The sequence below is a fragment of the Chiloscyllium punctatum genome, chromosome 38 (genome assembly GCF_047496795.1).
Source record: "Chiloscyllium punctatum isolate Juve2018m chromosome 38, sChiPun1.3, whole genome shotgun sequence".
In the NCBI taxonomy this organism is placed as follows: domain Eukaryota; kingdom Metazoa; phylum Chordata; class Chondrichthyes; order Orectolobiformes; family Hemiscylliidae; genus Chiloscyllium; species Chiloscyllium punctatum.
Genome location: NC_092776.1, coordinates 48,636,952 through 48,661,899, shown reverse-complemented (window position 1 = coordinate 48,661,899; position 24,948 = coordinate 48,636,952). Strand labels below are relative to the sequence as shown.

Genomic DNA, 24,948 nt, shown 5'->3' with positions numbered 1-24,948 from the left:
GCACCTAACCTACAATCCCTGAATACTATGGTCAATCCACCTAACCTGCACATCTTTGAACTGTGGGAAGAAACTCACACAGATAAAGGGAAAATGTGCAAACTCCACAGAGACAGTCACCCGAGGCTGGAATCATGCTCAGGTCCCTGGCACTGTGAGACAGCAGTGCTAACCAATGAGCCACCGTATCACCCCATGGTGATATAGACATGGTGATTATACTTGTGGATCTTTCATTTGGGAATTTTAGAAAGCTCATTCCATCTCATTGACATCAGTACTTCCTGTTCAGGTCTATCGGGCGCTGGAAAGACCACCATTGGATTTGCACTGGAGGAGTACTTGGTAACCCACGGTATTCCTTGTTACTCTTTGGATGGTGATAATATCAGACAAGGACTGAATAAAAACCTGGGGTTCACCTCTGAGGACCGTGAGGAGAATATCCGGCGTATCGCTGAGGTGGCCAAACTGTTTGCAGATGCTGGTCTTGTCTGCATCACTAGTTTCATCTCTCCCTTTGCAAAGGTAAGCTCATTGGACAGAAGTGTTCTAGACATGAGAGACCTAGCTATGATTTCTTCCATGTCTTGATTGACTGAAGTCAATGCGTTTTAAAACTAATCTTTAACCCCTGAGTTCCATAATTTCCAGAAGCAGATAACAGACAGGTCTTCTGAAAAAGCGAAAAAACTGCGAATGCTCTAAATCAGAAACAAAGACAGAAATTGCTGGAAAAGCTCAGCAGGTCTGGCAGCATCTGTAAAGGAAAATCAGAGTTAACATTACAGGTCCAGTGACTGTTCCTCAGAAACATTAACTCTAATTTTGTTTCACAGATGCTGCCAGACCTGCTGAGCTTTTCCAGCAACTTCTGTTTGTGTGCCACATTTTCTTGTAAGCTTTCAAAGAAAGAGAAATGTTAATAAATTAGCAGCCAAATGTGTACATGACCATACCCAGTTGCACAGATAAACTCGCACTCAAGAAAAGATTGGATTTACAGAATTGGTATGCATTTGGCTTCAGGATTCCAAGCATTCTCTCTTACATTTGTTCTGGGCTAAAGATATTGCCATTTGGTTTAACATCCTGTAGGAAGGGAAATCTGCCATTCTTACCTGGCCTGACCTGCCCTACACGTGACTCCAGATCTACAGCAATGTGGTTGACTAGTAGCTGCCTTCTGGACAATTAGATTACTTACAGTGTGGAAACAGGCCCTTCAGCCCAACAAGTCCACACCGACCCGCCGAAGCGTATACCACCCAGACCCATACTCCTACATATACCCCTTCACCTAACACTACTGGCAATTTAGCATGGCCAATTCACCTAACCTGCACATATTTGGATTGTGGGAGGAAACCGGAGCACCCGGAGGAAACCCACACAGTCACGGGAGAAATTGCAAACTCCACACAGAGAGTAGCCTGAGATGGGAATAGAACCCAGGTCTCTGGCGCTATGAGGCAGCAGTGCTAACCACTGTGCCACCATGCCGCCCACACAGGGACAGGCAATAAATGCTGACCTAACCCTGATCCCATGCACAAATATAAACAAAAATTATGTTTCAGGAATATATAGTCAGAGAGGGTATTTGTATTTAAGTGACTTCAAGAAGCCTTGACCAGACAAGATTAGCTTCGTCAGTTGTAGTTCCATGTGTGCCAGCAGGAAAGAAAAAGTCAACTCCATGTTCTTTTCCAGTGACGTTCCTCTTTTGGGTTTAGCCTTCATAAACTCATATTTAACTTGTACATTCGTGAGGGGTGAGCATGACAGAAGAAAATGACATGTTCTATTATGTAAGTTCATTTTGGTCTCCATCCTGCAGACAATCAAGTTAATTATATGTATATATATATATATATATATATATATATATTGAGGTCGCTGACCATCTTCCTCTTAAAACAATGTCTAATTCAACATGTCAGCATTATACTTTTGAATCTGAAATTTAACAACTTTCATGAATTCTCTGTAAACTGTTGCTATTGGCCAAACGTTTTGAGAGGAGGGAAAATACCTGCTGGAAAGGAGTTTCTCAAGAAATTCACATCCTGGGAATAAATGAAGACGCAACATTTTATGGTGCTATGGAGTTGCCTGCAGAATAGATTTATCCAACCTCTTAATCAAAGAGGAATGTTTAGGTCTGCGGCTCAAAAACAGGAGAGTAGGAGAGGGAAGTGGCACACCTTTTGAAAGCTCCAGATATACTGAACTCCTCCATATACAGCTATTGTACATTGGAAAGTTAATTACCAACATACCAAAGTCCCTTTTACATGGAATATACAGGAGACATAATGGCCTAGTAGTATTATCACTAGTTTACTAATCCAAAGATGACCCAGGAAATGTTCAGAGGACCTGGCTTCAGATCCTGCCATGGCAGATGGTGGAATTTGAATTCAGTAATAACCTGGAGTTAAGAGTCTAATGAAGATCATGAAATTGTTGTTGGTTGTTTAAAGCACCCTTCTGATTCACTAATGTTCTTAATGGAAGGGAAGCTGATGTCTTTAACTGCTCGGGTTGACACGTGACTCCAGACTCCCAACAATCTGGTTGTCTGTTAACGTCCTCTGGACAATTAATGGACAATAAATGTTGACCTAGCCAATGTTGCCCAAATCCTGTGAATGAATAAAAAAAGTTAATATTAGTTTCTATCGAAAAATGGTATGTTTCTAAAATCTACCTTTCTGTTTGAAAAATCAATATTTGTTTAGAAATATTTTAATAAATGTTGGGTACATCCAATCCATTGACCCTTACTTCCTGAATTTCAGACTTGATAAATGATTGTTCACAAGAGATGTAATTGTTGGATGAATAAGTACATTTAACTGTTCAGAACTGTCAACTTTAAAGAAACTAATGTCCAAGCTTCTCTCTAATTGTTAAATGCCAATGCAGAAAGAAGCAAATTGATCTTTAAGATATTATTTTCAAATGTTTCAGTCAAGGTCATTTAGGAGGGAGACACCTCATTTGATGCCTTCGTTACAATGCTCACTATAATGGGTGTTTTAATTATTGAAGCCCTCACCAGCTCTTATATTAATGTGTTATCATGAAAAGCTGACGATATGTATAAAATATATCCATAGAGATTATCAGACAGAGCATTTGCTGCTGACTTCAAGTGTTACTGTGTATTGTTAACAGGACATGTTTTAACAAAGACCACTTAAACCATATATCTGAAATACTGAGAAGGGCAATGTTATCCTAAACCATGGAGTACAATTAAAACAACCTGATTTATTATCTGAATAATTTGCTTTGCATTGACTTCAGCACAATATAGTTACTTCCTGGGCTGACTGGATCACAAGACAGCGTCGGTGGCCTCTGACGACTATCACAAATAAACAGTATTAATTTGGTATATTCATTTCCATCTTCAGGATCGCGAAAAAGCAAGAAAAATTCATGAGACCTCCAGACTTCCATTTTTTGAAGTCTTTGTCGATGCTCCTTTAGATATCTGTGAAAGTCGTGATGTGAAAGGTCTCTATAAGAAGGCTAGAGCAGGAGAAATCAAAGGTATCAATCTCGTACTATCAATGAAGAGCTGTTGTGATAATACCATTGACTCAATATTCTCTGATAGCTGTGAGACCTTTCTCTACTACTGCAAATTATAGCTTTGAGGATTGTTGATGGTTATCAGTTAAGTGAAGAGTTTCAAGAGTATCTGCACAGTAAACACGCAGCCCTATTTTGTGCAGTGAAACAGTATTCATTTAGTTTGGCTGTCCATAAGACACGGAAAAAAAATGTATTGGTATTTTACTTCTAATCTACAGCATGACCTTGCAGTGGCTTTGCACAGAGAATGCAGGAACATTAAACAACTGCAGTCAAAGTTGCACTGATTTTGAACTTTGAGCAGAGACAATGCAAATCTTAGAAAACTATTTGTGAGGAAATGGCCATTCCAGTTTAATGTCCAAAGGGACAAGTTCACTCTGCTGCCCCATTGCCGTAATGCACAAGCATGAGTGCTCAAATTTTCCAAACCTAGATTTTCAGTTCGGGTTAATTAACCCAACTGTTAATGCTTCACTAGGCAGAAGTGGGTACAGAGATGCTGGAGATTAGAGTCAAGATTAGAGTGGTGCTGGAAAAGCACCACAGGTCAGGCAGCATCCGAGGAGTAGGAAAATCGATATTTCGGGCAAAAGCCCTTCATCAGGTTGTTGATTCCTGATGAAGGGCTTTTGCCCGGAACATCGATTTTCCTGGTCCTCGGATGCTGCCTGACTTGTGCTTTTCCAGCACCACTCTAACCTTGTTTATGCTTCACATGTCTCCACTTGCCCACTCCGTCTCACAGTATGCCTTAATGGTCCTTCCACCCTCATGGATAATTCTAAATATTCATGAAGTGGATCTGTACTATTGACCTCAGCCTGTCCATATGGTAGTGAGTTCCATTTTCTAAACACTCTCTGGACTAAACGATTTCTCCTGAAATCCTGGCAGGGTTTCTTAGTGGCTATCCTACTTTAGTGACCCTGGGGCAGAGTGGCAGGATTTTCTGCACCAAAAAGACCATCAGACATAGGAACAGAATTAGGCTATTCAGCCTATCTGCTCCATTATTTGATTATGGCTGATATGTCACTCACCCCACTGCAATCTCCCAGCTCTCTGGTCCCAGTACCACATTCAGGCTGATGGTCATACTGAAACTGTATCTAGTCCAAGAAAAGAAATAGCTAAGCGCCTTCCACTGGGACCAAGACAGAAGACACTGCTGGAATGTAACAGGGTGAGGAACATTGTTGCAAAGGAGTTGGGGAGCGGATGGTGGTAACCTCCACGAGGTAGAGCTTGACATGATAGGGTGGTGGGGGTTGGATTCTAATTGGAAAAGGGAGCCTATGAAGCAGAAATAACTCCACTCCCTTTCCCACTAACCTTCTGAGTGTCCGCCTCCCATCCTGGTCACCAACCTATTCCCGCTAAATAAAGATTTGTGGCCAATGTTGAGTGACCCTTAAGTGACCTGTAATTTATCTGTTAAGAGCCTCAATGGGGGACAGGGTGTATGGGTCACCCTTAGGCTCGTCATTTTGGCCATAGAATTGCAAGGAGATCAGGGATTGGGAAGTAAGTGGCAAGAAAACCAATTGTAGAATTTGGCAACATACCCCTCAAAAACCCTTCCACCACACCAACCGCAAATACATGTCCTCAGAATTCTAACGTAAAAATGTAAAATTCTACTGTTGCATTTAGCTGGCTCCACAAGTGGAAACATCTTCTACCCAGGAAACACTTTCCCTACTAAATTAGCCCTCAGCATTTTTTTCAAGGATCATGAATGGAGCTCAGGTCTTATCACTCCAGATGCAAACAGAGGAGTTGCATGTTCTATCTTTTTAAAGTTAATAGGTGAAATATAAAGTATGAGACTCCTGAGCTTTCTATACCATCTCAGAAGTGCATCATCCTCTGTACACCACTTCTGGGGCCAGGATGTGACCTGGGCTCACTGGTGTAAGCACACAAAGACTTCTTAAATTGCTGCGGGGATCACAATGAAACGCTGATGGTGTTTTTAACTCCCATTCACTCCGAGTACAAATTGAGAGCAGAAACACGTGTCCCCTGGCCAAGTGTCTCCAAGTTAAATTGTCATGCTTTGTCCTAATGCCCTGATTCAGACAGCTAGCTCAGCACATGGGCACTTTTGGTTTATGTAATGGTACACAGTGACCTTGTAATCCATTGGGCTTTTGGAGTAGATGAATGGTTGGTGTTATATAATGTTTGGAAGTGTCTTAGGTCAATAACAAGTCTGCTGACAGCTTAGGGATTTGCATATGCATGTCTTCAAGTCACAGAGTATTCTCCACTGCTTCGCTCAGTTTCTTTTATTCATTTGTTTAGGATTTACCGGCATTGATTCAGAATATGAGAAGCCAGAAAGTTCAGAGCTGGTGCTGAAAACAAACCTCACATCTGTGAATGAATGTATCCAACAACTGGTTGAGCTTTTAGAAGAGAGGGTAGGTAAAATGTCTCAGTATTGTTGAAAGTTATACCTAGCTTTCTGAAAATGAAATAGCAGCTTACAAGTCAACAGCTGTTTCAGAGTGAACATTGTTTTTTTTTGTTATTTCTGAAAACACACAAATAATGATAAGACAGGAAAAGATCCCTTGGTCCATCTAGTCTTTGCTATGAAGCTCATTGCTCTGTGTTTTACATTCCTGACCCCATCCAAAACCATGGGATCCACCTAGAAATGTGAAAATCCAAGGCAATGTAAGGAAATAAAAGCAAAAATTCTCTTTCTGACCCACCTTGGCAGTCAAAACCAGAGCAATTACTCTGGCTGATGTGAGATATTGTGTTATAGGTTATCTTTGCTAACTCATTCATCAGAGCTGAAAATGTGTTGCTGGAAAAGCGCAGCAGGTCAGGCAGCATCCAAGGAGAAGGAGAATCGACGTTTCTGGCATGAGCCCTTTTCCAGCAACACATTTTCAGCTCTGATCTCCAGCATCTGCAGTCCTCATTTTCCCCCCTAACTCACTCAGCAGCTCACTATATTCATTAATACTGAGCTCCTGTTCGTTTATTCATAACCCTTTACTAACCTATTCTTTAATATAACACGGTTTCATTCATTCATTCATGAAACCACGGTTCTGTAGTGTATTTTACTATTGCAAGATAGACTAAACTAACTGTCAACACAGGGCTTATGTGAAATTGCATGCATGAATGAAACTCACATTGGCAAATAGTAAACAAATCTCACATCCCAGCTGTGGTAATCAGTCTAATACCCTTTATTCATTTATTAAGTACAGGTACAAGTTATAACTTATTTACAGCATATAGGCCTAGTATTTTTTACTAACATTTACTAACCTAAAAGACAAAAAGGACTAACACCTCTTCATCATACAAGCAGACTGGACAGACACTCTTAATCCCATCAGGAGTTAGCACTTAGCACCCGCTTTAACCCAACTCCTGTCTCCCAGGACAGAAGCCCCTCAGACCTTTGTGTACAAGAGATAAAACAACATAACACCATAGCAATGGAATTTTAATATATGTAAGAACTGTGTATAAAGAGGCTACTGTAAAAACTATATTTCGGGATTCTATTGCCGCCCTGAACTCCTGCAGTTACTGAATAAAGAGGCTATTTTTGCCACTCACTAATTTTGGTCATTACTTGAACATGATCCCACACCGAAATGTTTTTCCCACAATATTCTTCTAAGTTAAATATTATTCACCAAATGTGGGTTCAATTCCTCAACAGACTGAGAACTGTTTGTAGTAAGTCAAGCAAATGCAGTTTCAGGTAGTTCCCTCATCACCATGATCAATAATAGACTCAGTGATAAAATTTGTTCCAATAAAAATTGCAAAAAAGTTGTTAAAGAATTAATTATTTTTAGTTTCCTTCCTTTGAATGTGGAGCAGTTTAGAGAAAACAACAATTTAGTATTTCAAATTGTTTCTTGGTAATATGAACTTGTGTATTGCTGAAAAACACACATTTCATTGAAGCATTTAATCTTGAAATCATCAGGCTAATCCCAATAATATCAATGTAAAGGGGAATAAGGTGTTACCTTGTATGAGGAGAGAATACTGATCAGTTGACAAATGAATGTGATTGGTAGCAGTGTTGCCATGGAGATCGCATTAGTAAATGATGATTGACAGTTAAACGCTGAACTTTGTTCATGTTTAAAGTTGGCAGATTGGCTGTGACCAATCAAGGAATTGCCCTTAGAACTGAATCATAGAATAGCTATTACTTATTGTGTTAAAGTGAAGCGGGTCCAATGCGTGTACATTTGTTTTTCTATACAGGGTTTTGTGCATTAATATGTGCTTAGATTTCAATCCGCAGAAGTGCGCAGGATTGTCAGTCCAACTATCATTCATAAATTGGTTGTCAGTGTAATTCTTAGCACACTTGGGATTGTTTGGCAGATGCTTTCCAATTGCAGAATCATGACACTCATTCATGTACCACATTACTCATGTGGGCTATAAGCAGAACATTTATTTGGCTTGACAGCAGCAACAGCAGTTAGTGGCAAACACTACCTGTGTTGCTGCTGTCTATGTCACAATTTGCTCAACCTTTCTGAGATACATTATCCTTCCAGGGCAATCTGAGGTAGATGGGACACTATTTAGGATTGAAACTGACAGCCTTAGACCCGTCATGGGTTTGTACAATATAAGCCAGAAATAATCAGACCAAGGTAGCCATTACCTTGCAGGATGATTTTGAAGTGCCTTATTTCGGCATCAAGCTTTCATGGTGAGCAAATAACTCAGGCCCTAGTTAAAAATATAGAAATCCCAACTAGTGAATTAGTGAAAATAGGTTTCTAGTAATTAGTAGTAGAGAAAGGCCTGGCAGATTTCTCAACTTGGATATCAAAGAAAGGGGAGCTCATTTGGACTGCTGCATTTCAAAATCAATCTGCATGCAGGATGGAGCCCAGGAATGTAAGCGGTAGTTTTCTGGTAGTTACTCATGAATAGGTAAAAGGTCTTCACTTCCAGTTCTAAAAAGAACCAATTCATTTTATAACAAACATGAAGTGAAAGTAGTTAGAGAGTGAATGGGGAAGAGGACAGTTCATACGCATCAGTGGAGAGAAAGAGTTCAGGTATCTGTAAGCAGTGAGGAATATCTAGAACTCCCTGCTACAGATGAGATGCTGTGATTGTGGCCTTGAGCCATGAGAGTGCAGTTTGGATTTTGAGCTAGAAGCTAGAATTTTTGTTTATATGAATTCTGGGACAGCAGATAGTGATGTTAGTTTGGACCCATACACTAGTTATTCGTTCTGATGAACAACATTAGATGGACTGAATTTGAAAAAAACACAAACAAATTGCAAATGCTGGAAGTATAAAAACATGAAACAGAAACTGCTGGAAAATCTCAGCAGGTCTGGCAGCATCTATGGGGAGAAATCAGAGTCAACATATTGAGTCCAGTGACCCTTTTTCAGAATGGTTGTGAGGAAGGATCACTGGACCTGAAATGTTAACTCTGATCCTCTGCACAGATCTGCTCAGCTTTTCCAGCAGTTTCTGTTTTTATTAGATGGACTCACTCTGGAACCCATTCTGAAATGAAAATTAATTATGTGTTACATTCATTGTTTCTAGGAGGCAAGCCAGCAGAGTATAGAGCTAATGTATTTATTGTTACTCAAAGGGCATTGTACCTCCAGCTGCAAATGAAGAAGTGAAGGAACTCTTTGTCTTTGAAAACAAGCTGGACTTGGCATGTGCTGCTGCCCAAGTTCTGCCCACACTGCAGATAACACAGGTACCTTTTGCTTTATTCCACCCTTAACATTCTTGTCTTACCTAACAATGCAGTTAAACAAAAAGCAGATGTGTATTAGAACACAGAACAGTGTAGCAGAGGAATGGGTCACCATGTCTGTGCTGACCATGATGTCATTCTAAACTAATCCCATCTGCCTGCATGTGATCAAAACGCAAAGAATTTTTCACAAAAAGTGATTGAACATTTACTGATGTCCGATTCCTGCATGGTAACTGTTAATATTGTGCAACAGGAAGAAGCCATATTGCTTTCTACAACTCTCTCCTATCAGTCTATATCTATAACTGTGTGATTTAACTGTGTCATGATCTGCATGTTTGAAGTATTTTGAAAGGCCTAAGATTGTGGTTACCATTATGGCATGTACAAGTATCAGACCATTATAGACCAGAGCAATGAAGTTTAAAACAGGCATTTTGTAGAAAACAAGGGGGCTTCAGTTTTATGAGGAATATTGTTGTACCTCAGTCATCCATTTACAGAAACAGGAGACAATCTGCCTTTTTTTAAGATTACATTAGATTACTTACAGTGTGGAAACAGGCCCTTTGGCCCAACAAACCCACACTGACCCACCAAAGCGCAACCCACCCAGACCCATTCCCCTACATTTACCCCTTCACCTAACACTACGGGCAATTTAGCATGGCCAATTCACCTAACCTGCACGTTTTTGGACTGTGGGAGGAAACCGGAGCACCCGGAGGAAACGCACGCAGACACGGGGAGAATGTGCAAACTCCACACAGTCAGTCACCTGAGGCAGGAATTGAACCCGGGTCTCTGGCGCTGTGAGGCAGCAGTGCTAACCACTGTGCCATCATGCCACCCTTCCGCAACTGTTTATTTGCATTTCATTCTTCAGGGCAAACTACAGTCTACTCTCTCCCCTTCTTGAATTACCTCCTGTTACTGGAGAAAACCAGCCCTTCTTTATTGAAAAATTCATCACTGAATTAGCCAATTAACTGGTGAAACAAAGAACAATTAACAAGAAATAGTAGTTAACTATTCACATAATCCAATCAAAGTAAGCCCCTTTATTCAATAGGTAATTAGATTAGATTCCCTACAGTGTGAAAACAGGCCCTTTAGCCCAAAAGGTTCACACTGACCCTCTGTAGAGCAACCCACTCCCCCATCCTATATTTACCCATAACAAATGCACCTAACACTATGGGCAATTTAGCATGGCCAATTCATCTTACCTGCACATCTTTGGACTGCGGGAGGAAACCAGAGTATCTGGAGGAAACTCACGCAGACATGGGGAGCATGTGCAAACTCCACACAGTCGCCCAAGACAGGAATTGAACTCAGCTCCCTGGTACTGTAAGGCAGTAGTGCGAACCACAGAGCCACTGTGCCACCCCAAATTACTTTAATGTTCGTAGGCACATTCGTTAGCAGAATTTTCAATGACATATTCAACCCTGTATCCATATCCAATTAAATCTAATTAGAAGTTAGTGGGTGGCATGGTGGCACAGTGGTTAGCACTGCTGCCTCACAGCGCCAGAGACCTGGGTTCAATTCCTGCCTCAGGCGACTGACTGTGTGGAGTTTGCACATTCTCCCCGTGTCAGCGTGGGTTTCCTCCAGGTGCTCCGGTTTCCTCCCACAGTCCAAAGATGTGCAGGTCAGGTGAATTGGCCATGCTAAATTGCCCGTAGTGTTCGGTAAGGGGTAGATGTAGGGGTATGGGTGGGTTGCGCTTCGGCGGGGCGGTGTGGACTTGGGCCGAAGGGCCTGTTTCCACACTGTAAGTAATCTAATCTTAAAAAAAAAGTAATCTAATCTAAAAGTTGAAAAAATGCAGGTCACCGTATGAACTAGTGTGTCATAGAACAAGTAAATTTCAGGCAGTGTTCACATTATCATCAACCAAAAAGCACTGAAAAAGGAGGCAGGAGACATAATGTTATTCAAATGAAAGTTAATTAATTTCATTATTTAAAACTTAATTAGATATTGTGACAAATTCTGGTAGTAAATCTACCTCTGAATACATATGACTAGAAGAAATTGAAATCATTATGTTAATATTTGTTGTAAATACAGTGAGCTAATTGCACATTGTATTCACTCAATAGTTTGTTTTGTCTACAGTTGGATCTCCAGTGGGTGCAGGTCTTGTCTGAAGGTTGGGCCACTCCCTTATCAGGCTTCATGAGGGAAAGAGAATTCCTGCAGGTTCTGCACTTTGGGACTCTGTTAGATGGTAAGAATTGCTGAATGCCACTGTAACTGCCAGTATACTGCTACAGTCAACTTCCATACTGCTTGAAGTTTTCCGAGGATTCTGTTGCGTTTTTATTTCCCAATATTGAAAGGCTATTGAAAGAAAAATTAAGTTGGGGCTATAGATCAGCAGTCAAGCTCACAGATTTCATTGCACAATGATCTTTGCAAGAAGTAGAGGGTCTGATCAGTTCCTCCCTGCACCATCAGTTTTTGAAGTGAAGAATTAGCAGGTGTTTAACAAGTCACTGTTGCAAAGATGAAGACACATGCTGTTGGAGAATTTAACTGCATGAATCAAGACTATCAAGCAATCTGAAAACCTGACAATGGATTTGTGTGTGGTTTTGATTTAACTTATGATGCCTCTCAAGGGATCAGTGCTGTGATGGCTTAACTTTCTATTTCTATGAATGATTTTCCCAAAGACACAATAGGAATGACATTGCCGAGTGCGGAAATGGCATCAAGTTGGGGAGATGGTGGCAAACTATGAGAAAGAGGACCAGAACACATTGCTCAGTGGGAGTTGGGAGCTAAGTATTAGATGCATAAAAACACACTGAATACTGGTAAAGATAACATCCTAAATGGTAAAAGAAAGAAGGATGCATCTAGCATTTGTCATGATCTGAGGACATCCTAAGTCAATTCAATTCCTAAGTGTTTTAAAAATGTAATTGTTGCTGTTATGTAGACAATATTCCAGTCCACTTGCACACAATGTTGCACAAACAGTAAAGGAAAAGTATCTTTAATGGAGTTGGTTGAGCAATTAATATTGGCCAGGAAAATGAGATAATTCCATTGCTGTACTGCTGATATGTTGCCATGGAATCATTTACAATCATCCAGGAGGGAGTTGAAATCCTGGTTAAACATCTCATCCAAAAGAGTGGACCTCTAGCAGTGCAGCAGTCCCCCAGAACAGCTTTAGAATGTTACAGTTTTCATTTTCCTGGTGTAGAACTTTACAATGCAAACTTCTAAGGCCAATGCAAGAGCCTGTGAGCCACAGCTGACACCTATGACTCATACTAAAGTGGAGAACTAGGGAGCAGATGGGAAAATCTTTAATGATCTAAACCAAGACTAACAAAAACGTTCACAAAGCACAAAGATTTTCTAGGTTTCATATGTGGGAGCAGTTAGTATAACAGACAAGGAAGACACATTGGCTTTGTACAAGTCAATGGTTAGCCTCCAGGTTTATTGTCTGAGTTTCTGGACACAACATTATTGAAAGACCATTAAACCCATGGAATAAATACAACAAAGATGAACTTGAAAAGAGTACAACTATTTGAAAATGTAGTTATGGAAAAATACTTGGAAAATTGTAACTGTTTGCTGTAACAGAGCAGAAATAGACTAATAGCAGTTTATGAATTTATAAAAGGTCTTGAGAGGGTAGAGGTTGTTTCCAATGGCTGGTACATCAAAAACTAAAGAGTTATAATAAAGAACAGAAGAAGCAGATTAAAAGAGTCTAATCTAGAATTCACACTTTAACACAGGCTACACTACTGTGCATTAATGGTTTAAAATGATTAAAAGAGAATTGAATACATATTTGAAACTACGGAAAAATAAATGGATATGTGGAAAGGGCTGGAATTAAGATGAGAGTAAATGATTTAAGTTGAAGTACAGCTGTTGTATTGGGTGGAATGGCCTCCTATATTATGAACACTAGAATTCAATTTCCTTATCCAACTCAATCCAGTGTAAAAATCTTGTTGGATGGAGAAAAGACTTTCACTGGAGGGAAGGTCACATGATGAAACCAAGCAGAGCTGGTAACTCCATTTGTAGGGCTTGTGAAGGCTGGAAATTAATTTGAGTGACAACAGAGCAAAGAGATTGTGTAGTACATGGATATCACAAGGCAAGAGCTTAGTAAATTATTGTGATTCTGTGGGAGATTAGCAAAGAGTGGATGCGTCGCACTGTTCAGCAGGAAATGCTGAGAGCAAGCTGTAAAGGTATTTACTTGAGCACATAACAACCATCACACTTGCCACCAATTATACTATCTGCACATTACAATGTCTTGAACAGTTTTTTTTCCCCCATTGCTGGCCTTTCTGCACTCACCACAGAAGATGAAATATTGCAGAATAAAGTTATCAATGCAACTTTCGATTGCCAGCTTTTGCTGTTGCTGAGGTGGGTTACATAAATGAGGAAGCAGCACTGTGAGATAATGGTATCATCTTCAACAAGTTATACATCAAATTACACAATATAGATGGCACGGAGGTAGGCCATTTGGCCCATAATTTCCTTGATGGTATTAATGCTGCACCTCAGTAACCTACAATTTCTCTTCATTTAACCCAATCAGCAAAACTTTACTTTTCCCTCTCTGTGTTTATCTTTCCCTTAAATAATGTCAATTCTATTCCATCAACTATTGCATACAATAGCAAGTTCCTCATTCTCATTACTGCCTGGGTGAAGAACCCTCATTTGAATTCTCTTTCCTCAGCAATCCCTCAGGATTATGAATCACTTGCTTCGTCAGCTCCATTTGATGGCTTCTCAGCACAACCTGCAGGCGCTCCCCCATGCAGAGCAGGTGATGCGCAAAGAGATAGGTGGATGGGATAGATAAGGGGAAAGCAGTGAATGTAATATATTTGGATTTCCAAAACGTGTTTCAAAATGTACCGCATATTAAACTACTTAATAAACTGAGAGCCCGTGGTGTTCAAGGTGGTATATTGACATGGATAAAGATTGGCTAGCTAGTAGAAAACAGAGAGTTAGGATAAAGGGGGCATTTTCAGGATGGCAGCTTGTAGCTAATGATGTGCCATAGGAAATACTGCTGGGGCCACAACGTATACTGATGGCTTGGATGAGGAATGTGAATGTACTATAGCCAAGTTTATGGATGACACAAAAAAACGGTAGGAATGCAAGAGCTGAGGATGGAACAGGGATATAGATAGTGTAAGTGAGTGGGCGAAAACTTGCCAGAAGAAATATAATGTGGGAACACATGGGGCTATACATTTTGGCAGGAAGAATAGCAGAGCTGAATATTGTTTAAATAGGGAGAGATTGTAGAAATCTATAGCACAGAGGGATTTGGGATTCCCCATGTATGTCACAAAAAGCTAATATACAAGTTCATTGGCTAAGAAGTCTTTCCAAAACTTTACACGGCTCCACAGCTGGAATACTGTGATCAGTTTTGGTCCCTTTACTTAAGGAAAAATATATTGGTTATGGAAGCAGTCCAGAGAAGGTTTAGTAGTTTGATCCCAAGTATGGATAGGCTGCCTTATGAGGAATTTAGAAGAATGAGAATGAATCTCTTTGAAAAAATACAAGATTCTGTGGTGGCTTAACGGGGTAAATGCACACTGTTTGTTTCCACTTGTTAGAGAGTCTAAGACCAGAGGGCATAATCTCAGAATAAGTGGTCACACTTTTAAGAAAGAGGAAAAGAAATATTTCTTCTCTGAAGTTTGTCAATCTTTGTCATTCTTTAGTGCAGAGAATGTAGAAGTTGAGTCATTAAGTATATTTAAGCCTGAAATAGACAGATTTTTAATCAGTAAGGGTACCAAGAGTGACAGGGAAAAAAACAAGAAAGTGGAGGGGAGGATGATCAGATCAGCCATTATCTCATTGATTGGCAGAGTGGAGTCAATGGGCTGAATTGTGTGTTGCTGCTCCTACCCCTTATCGATTGTTCATGGGTTTGTGCACTCATACTGATGCCTTACTTTGCCTCTACCCAATCTGTCTATAAGTTGGAGCCTTCCCAAATGTATCTGCTTCATATTGATCAGTCAAAAGCCAGAGACTTCCATGAGTCGGCAAGTGTGCTTGATCTTTCAGTGATGTTTGGAAGACATCTGTAAAGTATTTCCCTGCCCTCTGGAGTCTCCTGCTGTGACCAAGTTCCAAGTGGAACAGTTTTTGGTATTGGGCCAATAATGATGTCTGCTCAGCGGAGCTGGTTTTGAGTGATTAGTAACTCAATGTATGACACGTTAGTTTGGAAGAGGACCAAAAGGGAGGTTCAGCAGATCAGGGGATCACATGAGAAAATCTCTGGGGTTTCCTCCAAACATCCCCTTCTCTTCTGTCCCCAGGTCCCAACTAAGCCTACGCAGAGATTCCAGTGGCCTTCCTTAGTTGTGTGACTACCTGACTTTCTGATTAGAAACTGACTGGAAGTTATAGCATAAGTCACAGAATGATACATTTACCATAATACGTTTAACCAAAATAATTCTCAACATTCCTGAGATTTTTCTCAGTCCTTATTTCTAACTTTTTAAAGATGATTTTTTTTTGTATCTACAAACTCATCATTATTAGTGAAATATAAAGTCGTGGTTTGCTTGAAATCAGTGATAAGTTTTAAAGAACAAAGTCTTCAAGAACAAAGCATTATATTCAATTGTGAAAGAAAGTACAAACTGTAACTTTCATCCACGAAAACCTAATCTTTCAGAAATAAATAAGCTGGGGTGTGTGTTGAACCAAAAGCAATAATTCATTATCGGGCAAAGCACGCTTTAGAAAAGCTGGCAGTTAAAAAATTCAAAATAAAGAATTCCAAATTAAATATTGGGTAAAGCATAATGGCATGGATACATAAATTGCAATGACAGAGAAGTTAAGGATCAGTCACAACTGCAAACAACTAGCTCTAATTTAGTCAGATAGGAATTTAAAAAGTGTCAAAATGGACGGAGAAATCTTTTTTTAATATATGATTTTGTTACATGCTAATTTGGTTGCCACATCTGCCAAATAACATGCTTCAAATATAATTAATTAGTTCTGATGTGTTTTTGAGTGTTCAATGATTGATATTTTATAACTTCCCAGCCCTTTCTTCTTTGAGCCAATCTTCTTATATGGATCACATATTTCATCAAGTTGCCAATGTACTGTTGCCAGCTGTCAAGACAATGACAAATCTTTTTGAAACCAAAGGCATTTCCCTTCACGAAATAGTGAAGGTGTCTTCATGGACTTATTATTTAAGAAGAGACGTTACTTACAAAAGTTAAATAAAGAACTGTATACGTTGAAGATTTGAAAGAAAAAAATACAGGAGGAACTCAGCAGGTCTGGCAACATCTGTGGAGAGAAAGCAGATTTAACATATCTAGTCCAGTGACCTTTCTTCAGAAGTGATAGTAGCTAGAGAAAGGCGGTATTTATGCTGATGACAGGCGTTGGAGTGGGAGGAGGCATGGCTAAGGAAGTGAGCGCCTGGGTAGAGAAGGAGCCCTGAGAGAGAGAAAGAAAGTTAGGCAGTTGGAGGGATGGTTGATATAAAACTGCTCATGGGGACAATGAGTGTGTGAAATGGTTTGGCTATGCTACAAGCAGCCCATGTCATTGATAGGACCTGGGTGTGGAGGGGGTAAAATACATGGAAGGTGGTGTTCAGTTTCTAAAACTACTGAACTTGATATTGAGTCCTGAAGGCTGCAGGGTCTGCAAGTAGAAAATGAGGTGCTGTTCTTCCAGCTTGCAATGAGCCTCACTGGAGCACTGCAGCAAGACTTGGACAGAATTGTTGGCCAGGTGGGCTGTTGAAGTGGCAGGCAACAGGAAACTTGAGATTGGTAGCATTTGAATTCCTCGTCCCAGATGACTAGTGCAGTGACTTTCTTCTATGGCAACATCTCTGACTGCAGTCATTGCCACTGTTAAGTTGCTGGTGGGTCTTTTGAATGAATTTACAACTGAGAGTCTGAATAGATACTTCAGAGAGCTTTAAGGATCAACCATGTAATTTTGGATTGGCACAATATGTAAACTTGATTGGACAGGGCATCAGTGAACCAACTGAGTTTTAAATAAGAAAAATAATTTCTCCCTTCCTGATCGCCTTAGTCAGGGAGGTGAGCAGTGACCCAAACCCTAGCTGAGGAAGTGATTTTGAGACTTTTATTTTTTAATAGGTGCAGGTTTGCAAAGGGTTTAGAGAATTCCAGACAGTAAAGTTTAACTCTGCTGCCGGCTTTTCCAATGACAATGTGATAAGTACAAGCTGGAATCGTAGCAATCGCTTTCATGAGTTCTAGCAGTAAAGTCAATTTGCTAGCTGTGATTGAATGTATGACAACTGACTTCCATCACAGAAGCTGCTGTCTCTAACAGTCCCACACAGCCAGACGGGCATTGAAAATGGCTAACAAAGATTTTTTTTTTAAATATCTCTGTAATTATTCTCCCAGGCTGCTTGTACCATAAGGAATAGGAACAGGAGTAGGCCTTCCAGACCCTCAAGCCTGCTCCACCATCCGATAGGATCATCGTTGATTTGACATTCCTCACGTCCTCATTACAGCCCTTTTCATATAACCCTCCATTCCCGACTGAACACAAATCTATCTCTCTCAGCCTTAAGTATACACAAAGACACAGCCACCGCAGTACTCTGCGGCAAGGAGTACAAAGGCAGTCAAAACTCTGAGAGAAGAAATTCCTCCTCGTACCAGTCTTAAATTGGCCCCCCTTTAATCTGAGAGTATGCCGTCTGGCCCTAGACTCTTCCCTGAGGGGGAACCCAGTCAAGCTCCTTAGGAATCCTATATGCTTCACTGAGATCATCTAAATTCCAGTGAGTAGAGTCCCAACCTGTTTAACCTAAGCTCATAAGACAGCCCCTCCAGATGGGGATCATCCTGGTGCACCTTCTCTGAACTACCTCCAATGAACTGATATCTTTCCTTAAATAAGGGGAACACACTGCTCATAGTGTTCCAGGGCAGGCTCGCCAGCACCTTGCAAAAGATAAGGCTGAAAGCTAGAAATAAAAATCCACATTTGTTTTCTCCTCAGGTCCAGTACTACAGATCCTAGAGTGCAGCCAATTCACTCTTTGTGATATCAAGGACTGGCTACAGGCACTAGATACTGAAAAGGCTATGGGCCCCTGATCATATTCTAGCAATGTTACTGAAGGCTTGTGCTTTGCAACTTGCTGCTCCCTAGCTAAGCTGTTCAGTCCTGCTTCAATACAAGCACTTTCCTGGCAATTTGAAATTATCCAGGTGTTCTTTTTCCACACAGGCTGCCCCATCAGACTTAACCAGGGCTATCAATGTTTCCTTACTCAGGATAACCTGCAGACCAATGCTCAGTTTGTTCCTAGTATGACCATTCATTCAGATATTGATCTACTTACAGCCTCGGTCCAAACATGGGCACAAGAGCTGAATTCCAGAGACCAAGTGAGATTGGATAACTTGAAATCAAGGTGCATCTTAACCAGGCATCAAAAAGTCCTAGCCAAATTGAAGTTAGTGGGAATGAGGGAAACTCTCTCTCTCAGCTGGTTGCAGTCCCAGACTGGGAGTTCTGCAGAGAATAACACAACTCCTGATTCCCAAAAGCCTGCCTACAAGGTACAAATCAGGGGTGAAATGAAATACTCTCTACTTGCCTGGATAAGCGTAACTCCAACAAATCTTGTGAACTTCCAACACCATCCAAGACTAAGTAGCCTGCCTACTAGACACCAGCTTAAACATTCAGTGTCTTCACCCCCAGCACATAATGATGGCGGGCTGTACTATGTACAACATACACTCCAAATCTTCGCAACAGTCTTTTGACAGCACCTTCCAAAACCCCTTCTGCCACCTGCAGTGTCAGTAACTGCATGTTCCTCTTCAAATCATACACTGTCCTGACTTAGACCCATATCGCTGTTTCTTAGTTGTCATTGGATCAAATTTGTGAAACTCCTCCCTCCAGGGCTGAATCTTTTGGCTAAGTCCAAGTTGCATCAGGTTTTTTGGAGGGTTGGTCACCATGCGGCCTATTGGGTTTTCTTTCTCTATCTTACAAACTAAAGATGAAAATTGGTTGGTATGCTGCAAATCATTGGTCCCTTCATGAAGAGAACATCCTGACTCTGACCACTCCAAGTAGTGCCTGAACTGGTATTGGATGCTACTCTTGACTTAGTGTGTCAGGAACCCCTGAGCAAAGGCTATCTGCCTGGATATGACTGACAACCAGGTCAGGCTTCTGGCTTTGTGTCTGTACTCAATGGCCCTGCGAGCCTGGGATCTCCAGCAGAGGGGACAAAGTGAGGCAGGGATGCTGTTTACATCCAGGTAGGCTTGGAGTGAGTGAAAGTTCTGACCGTGAGTGAAGAGTCTGGAGATGAAGCCTGGTAAAGTCCCTAAGATGGGGGTGGGGGTGGTCCCTAAGCACCCAGTGTCCTTGCCACAGCATGGCAATGAGAGTTGTGGGTACACCATTGAAGTGCACAAGCTTTCTGTAAGTGGATCAGAGATGTGTCTTGAGGGTTCTTACAAGCTGGCAGAGATCAGGTACTAATGTCCATGGAAGTGGGATGCAGGTGGCTGGTGCCCACATTGGTGCCCAGTTTCCACCATGTTGGTTGTTTGGAGCAAGCAGTAAACTGAGTCTATCAGTTACCTGCGCTGGTTTCCTTCTCAAGTTGCCCCAACATCGAGCTTGTTTGGTGATTTCGGTCAGATGAGAGACTGGGTGTTGAAGAGGTGGGCTGTCGTAACAAGGTGTTTAACAAGTTTTAATGACTGTTAATTGACATCCCACCCCCCTCTAATGAAAGCCTTGCCAAATTACTTGAGAAAAGAGTAAAATATGCAACAAGGTGATCTTGACATCAAGTTACTTCTCACTGCACTTGTCACTGGGTTCTCCTATACATTTGTCATCACTCAGACCATATAAGATTCCACCTTAGGTACCTGGACCCCATGGTCTGCAATGGATCAAGACATTAGCTCACTGATATCCTCTCAAGAGCAATCAGGGATGGTCAGAAAAAACTGGTCAGCAATAGTCACATCTATGAATTAATGGAAAAAAAATTATTGATTCTTGGAAATTCCCAAGACAATGTGATTGATCAGTGTAATGGCAAGAATAAAAAAATAACGTCACCATAGTCCTGCTCTTTCAATTAGAGAGAGACAATTCTGGTGGTAATTTAACCCAAGGATCAGCACAACCCAAGTGAGGGGATGAGTTCAGAAAGAGAATCTTTCATGATAACCTCACCCAGTGTGGGAATGAACCCATCTGTTGGTATTGCATTACATTGCAAATCAGCTTCTAGCCAACTGAGCTAACTGACCAGTATGTCTGTCAAATGGGCCAGCAGATCATTTATGATGTGTGAAATTGGGAGAAGTTGCAAAAGGCACAATTTGAACATTGTCACATGTTAACATAACAAGGTGGAAGGAAGACTGCTTCATACCGTTTTATGGTTGTCCAGTGTGCCAACACGTCAAGTGGGCCACAACTGACATTTTAAGAGTCAAATAATAATTGAATTTGTTTTAAATGATTTAAAATCTCACTCTTGTATTAGACTAATTTGTTTTCAAAATCTGTGAACTAGCTTAAGTCAAGTTTTAACCTTTTTGTTGCACAGCAAAATGATCTGACTGTAATGATATGAACATTTATGTGGAAAAGAATGATCAGGAGAAGGAATTGAAGGAGTTAGATTGCACAAAATTGTGTTTGCACCATCATTTGTAATGTTAGAGCAGCTTTAATGTGATTCAAACAGTCTTCAAAGTAACAAAAAGTCATAAAAGTTATGTGGATTTACGAAAAAACTTGAATAAATATTTAAAATACAGTCAAGATCCAAGAAAAATGTCAGAAAATTGTTTACATTTTTAAATGAGGCCCCCACATTGTTGTCTGGAGATTTGCCTGCTCACTGGATAAAATGACAGTTTGCTACAAGACTACAGGAACAGATGGGATACGTTATCAGCTAATGCTTTCTGCTAGTTCAGGTGGGAGTTCTCTCCCATACGTCACATCACAGTGGACTCCACGGTTTCCCAACTGCATAACTCCCACCAGATTTAACATTTGGCCTCCTGTGGCCGAAAGTGAACTGTACCATTGCATTAGAACAGAAAATATTCATTCCCAATTATTCAAGATTAAATGATGCATAATTTATTATGCCTGACTCTTGGTCAGCCTCAGGATGCAAGTTTAAGAACATGTTACACAATCTGGTTGGTATCTCCTGGAGTACAGAAGAATGGGGATGATCAGACCAAAATGTTTAAAAGTTTTGATAGTTTCAGTCAATCCACCCTATCTCCCCTGGCAAGAGTATCACAAACAGCATCGGGGGTGAGGGGAGGTGAGTTTAGTCTTAAAATTAGACCAAGGGCACTTTGGAGGAAAATTAGGAGGTGCTTATTCATATGGAATAGTATTAATTCAGGGATTCCAACCCCAGCAGCCTGTAACTTGTGGAGCTTGGGTGACTGGGTAAGTCTATGAAGCAGAATGGAGTGACGATGGGGAAATCGGGCTAAGAGACAGATCAGCCGTCAAGTAATTGCAGGCTTGAGGGATAATGACATTTCTGTATCACTAAAATAGTGATAGTAGGAGCTGTTGTTTTGCGGTAAAAGATTCTACCTGAAGGGTAACTGAGCATGTTGTCCGTAGGTGGAGTTATCAATCTGACTATTCCAATTGTCCTGCCGGTAAGCACAGAAGATAAGGAGCGCTTGGTGTGCTGCTCAGCCTTTTCCCTCGTCTACTCAGGACGGAGAGTGGCCATACTTCAAAACCCAGAATTTTATCCACACAGAAAAGAGGAACGCTGTGCACGACAATGGGGAACAACATGCGAGAAACATCCCTATATTAAGGTATGTGATGCTGCCGGTTGTGTGGGTCATTGGTTGTTAAGTCGCTACCTGATTTGGGGAACAAGCTAGCAACACTTAACTTCACCCTGACACTGAACTTCTAACCTCACCCTGATCCCACCTCCACAGCGAACCCCCACTTGTACCTGTAAACCTCACACTAACCTATAACATCATTCTGCCCCCGAACTTAAACAGCAGAAATTTGCATTCTTACTGCAGCTTTAACATTACAAAATATCCCAAGGCACTTCGGAGGAACAATGTCACAATTTGGCACCAACTCACATCAGGAGATTGCAACACATGATGAAGCTCACTCACGAAAGTTTTAAGGGAAGATACAGAGACTTGTAGTTGACTGCATGGCTGCCAACAGTGGCGCAACCAAACTTGGAGGCTGCAACTGAATGACTTTGAATAAGCTAATGATATAGAAAGTGTTTGGTTCCTTTCCAGACTTGTATAGGCTCCTTCCGCTATAAGCATGGCCATTTCTATCTGATGGTCTTTCATTTCGATATCATAGAAGTGTTTTGAGGGCGGTGTTGGCCTAATGGTATTATCACAGGACTGTTAATCCAGAGATCCATATAACATTCTGGGGATCCAGGTTTGAAACCCTTCATGATAGATGATGGAATTTGAATTCAATAAATATCTGGAATTAAGAGTCTAATGATGACCATAAATCCATTGTCGATTGTTGGAAAAACTCATCTGGTTCACTAATGTACTTCAGGGAAGGAAACTGCCATCCTTACCTTGTCTGGCCTACATGTGACTCCAGCAATGTGGTAGACTCTGAACTACCCTCTGGGCAATTAGGAATGGGCACTAAATACCAGCCTAGCTAGCGATGTCCTCATCCTGTGAATGAGTAAAGAGAAAAAAGCAATCTGAAGTGCAGGATTGTTTGTTACTGAGAGTTCAGCTTCAATGGGAAAGGGCAAGTGTCTGAATTCCAGGCTCCAGCCCTCCTGGACCTGACCCTAATGTCTGCCTGAATGTAAGCTCTTTCAACCAGACAATGCTGTAAGTCATCCAGGAGAAAAACAGGGGAGTTAAAAATAATGTGGTCCCACCCCTCCCTATCTCTGTGACTAAGATCTACACACTCCTTCAGTTCCAGCCACTTGAGCGCCTCTAATTGTAGTTACTCCATTATTGTGGGATTGTTAGTTTTAATAATATTGGAAATAGATGAGGTGGGAAAACTGCTGGGACTGGGGAAGGTGATTCATTGGTCTCTGGTGAGAACCAAGAAAGGTCGCTCAGTTGCGGAACCTTCAGAGATCAAGCCAGAGTTGGCAGCCAGCCTCCAGTGACACTCCCCTGCAGTGAGTGCCAGTGTGTGTTGAGGGATCCAATTCAGGGGCAGGTGCTGACCCTCTCTGTGATGCCAATCGCAAGGACACACCTGAGCCTAGGAGAACTAGGCAACACAAGTAAGCAGCTTTTAATGAGCCATGCCACTAACCCTAAACCTGGCCAAACATTCCAGTGGGTTCTAAATTACACTGTCTTGGCCAACGGTCTTGTGTTTTGGGTAACAAAAGTTCATCAGGCAGAAGACCGTTTCTAAAGTGTTGTGCTTTACAGATAAGTGCCGAGTGAACCCTATCTGGAGTTAGTGGCAAATTATTTGAAATAAAGCTCATTTCTAAACGTTACTTCAATAATACCTATTTCAGATGGTGATGGAAAGTGGAGACTGGCTTGTTGGAGGTGACCTTCAGGTCCTGGAGAGGATTCGATGGAATGATGGCCTGGATCAGTATCGTCTAACCCCTCAGGAACTCAAGCAGAAGTTTAAGGACATGAATGCTGGTATAATTTCTTACTGCTATTAGATTTCCATTCCTTAGCTCAGTGTTAATGAAGGAACCGAGTGAATTCACTCCATTATTGTCTGTGCCAAGCCAGCCTGGCTCCTTCAGTCATCTCCAGTCCCTTCTGTGATAAATCGCTCTAACCTAACCAGCACTTCCATGTTCTGCCTTTGGTCCTTATTCCATGTAGGGCTAACAAAGATAAACTAGTTTACCCATTTTTGAATAGTGGATCTTAGATCTCCTACAAAAATGGGGTTTTGAGTCCAGGCTATACTCTTTCAATATCCTTAATATTTCTACTAATCATGTAACAAGTACAGAATTTTAATGAATTCCAGCAATGAAATCTTACTGTAAACTCTGTCTGCAGATTATTATTGTGCAGACTGGGGAGAAGTTTTAAAATGATTTTGATAGTGATGAGGGTTCCCTGAGTGTTGGAAAGAGGGAAATTTCTTTATGTGGAGAAATGTAGAAGTATGAGATGCTTTTTACCGGTATTGGATCCTTGCACCACTGAAGACAAAAGTGCTAAGTCTTTGAAATGGGGATGATATAAGACATGGGAGGGGGCAAGGCAATGGGATCGGTTTCAAATTGCACTGGCAAGGAGCCTGTAGTGAGGATCAGATAGTTTCCTGTGTTATAGGCCGGTGTGCTTCTACTAGGATTTCCAATACCAGACCAGGAGAAAATTTCCTCCAATTAAACAATGATGAGACTGCAGCCACTGGTTTGGATCCCATTTCAATCTTCATTGACTTTGCTCAGCGACATTCTGAGATTAAGGCAGTTAACTGGCTTA

General features: G+C 41.1%; 1 protein-coding gene across 1 annotated transcript in view; it reads left to right on the top strand.

Moving 5' to 3' along the window:
- papss2b (3'-phosphoadenosine 5'-phosphosulfate synthase 2b) overlaps positions 1-24,948 on the top strand; it is a 79,165-nt gene that overhangs the window by 36,947 nt on the left and 17,270 nt on the right. The window contains exons 3-9 of the mRNA XM_072557838.1: positions 293-528; positions 3,426-3,564; positions 5,920-6,038; positions 9,245-9,358; positions 11,492-11,603; positions 22,103-22,308; positions 24,003-24,138. Of these exons, the coding sequence (XP_072413939.1) occupies positions 293-528; positions 3,426-3,564; positions 5,920-6,038; positions 9,245-9,358; positions 11,492-11,603; positions 22,103-22,308; positions 24,003-24,138 (1,062 nt within the window). The remainder of the gene's footprint in view (positions 1-292; positions 529-3,425; positions 3,565-5,919; positions 6,039-9,244; positions 9,359-11,491; positions 11,604-22,102; positions 22,309-24,002; positions 24,139-24,948) is intronic.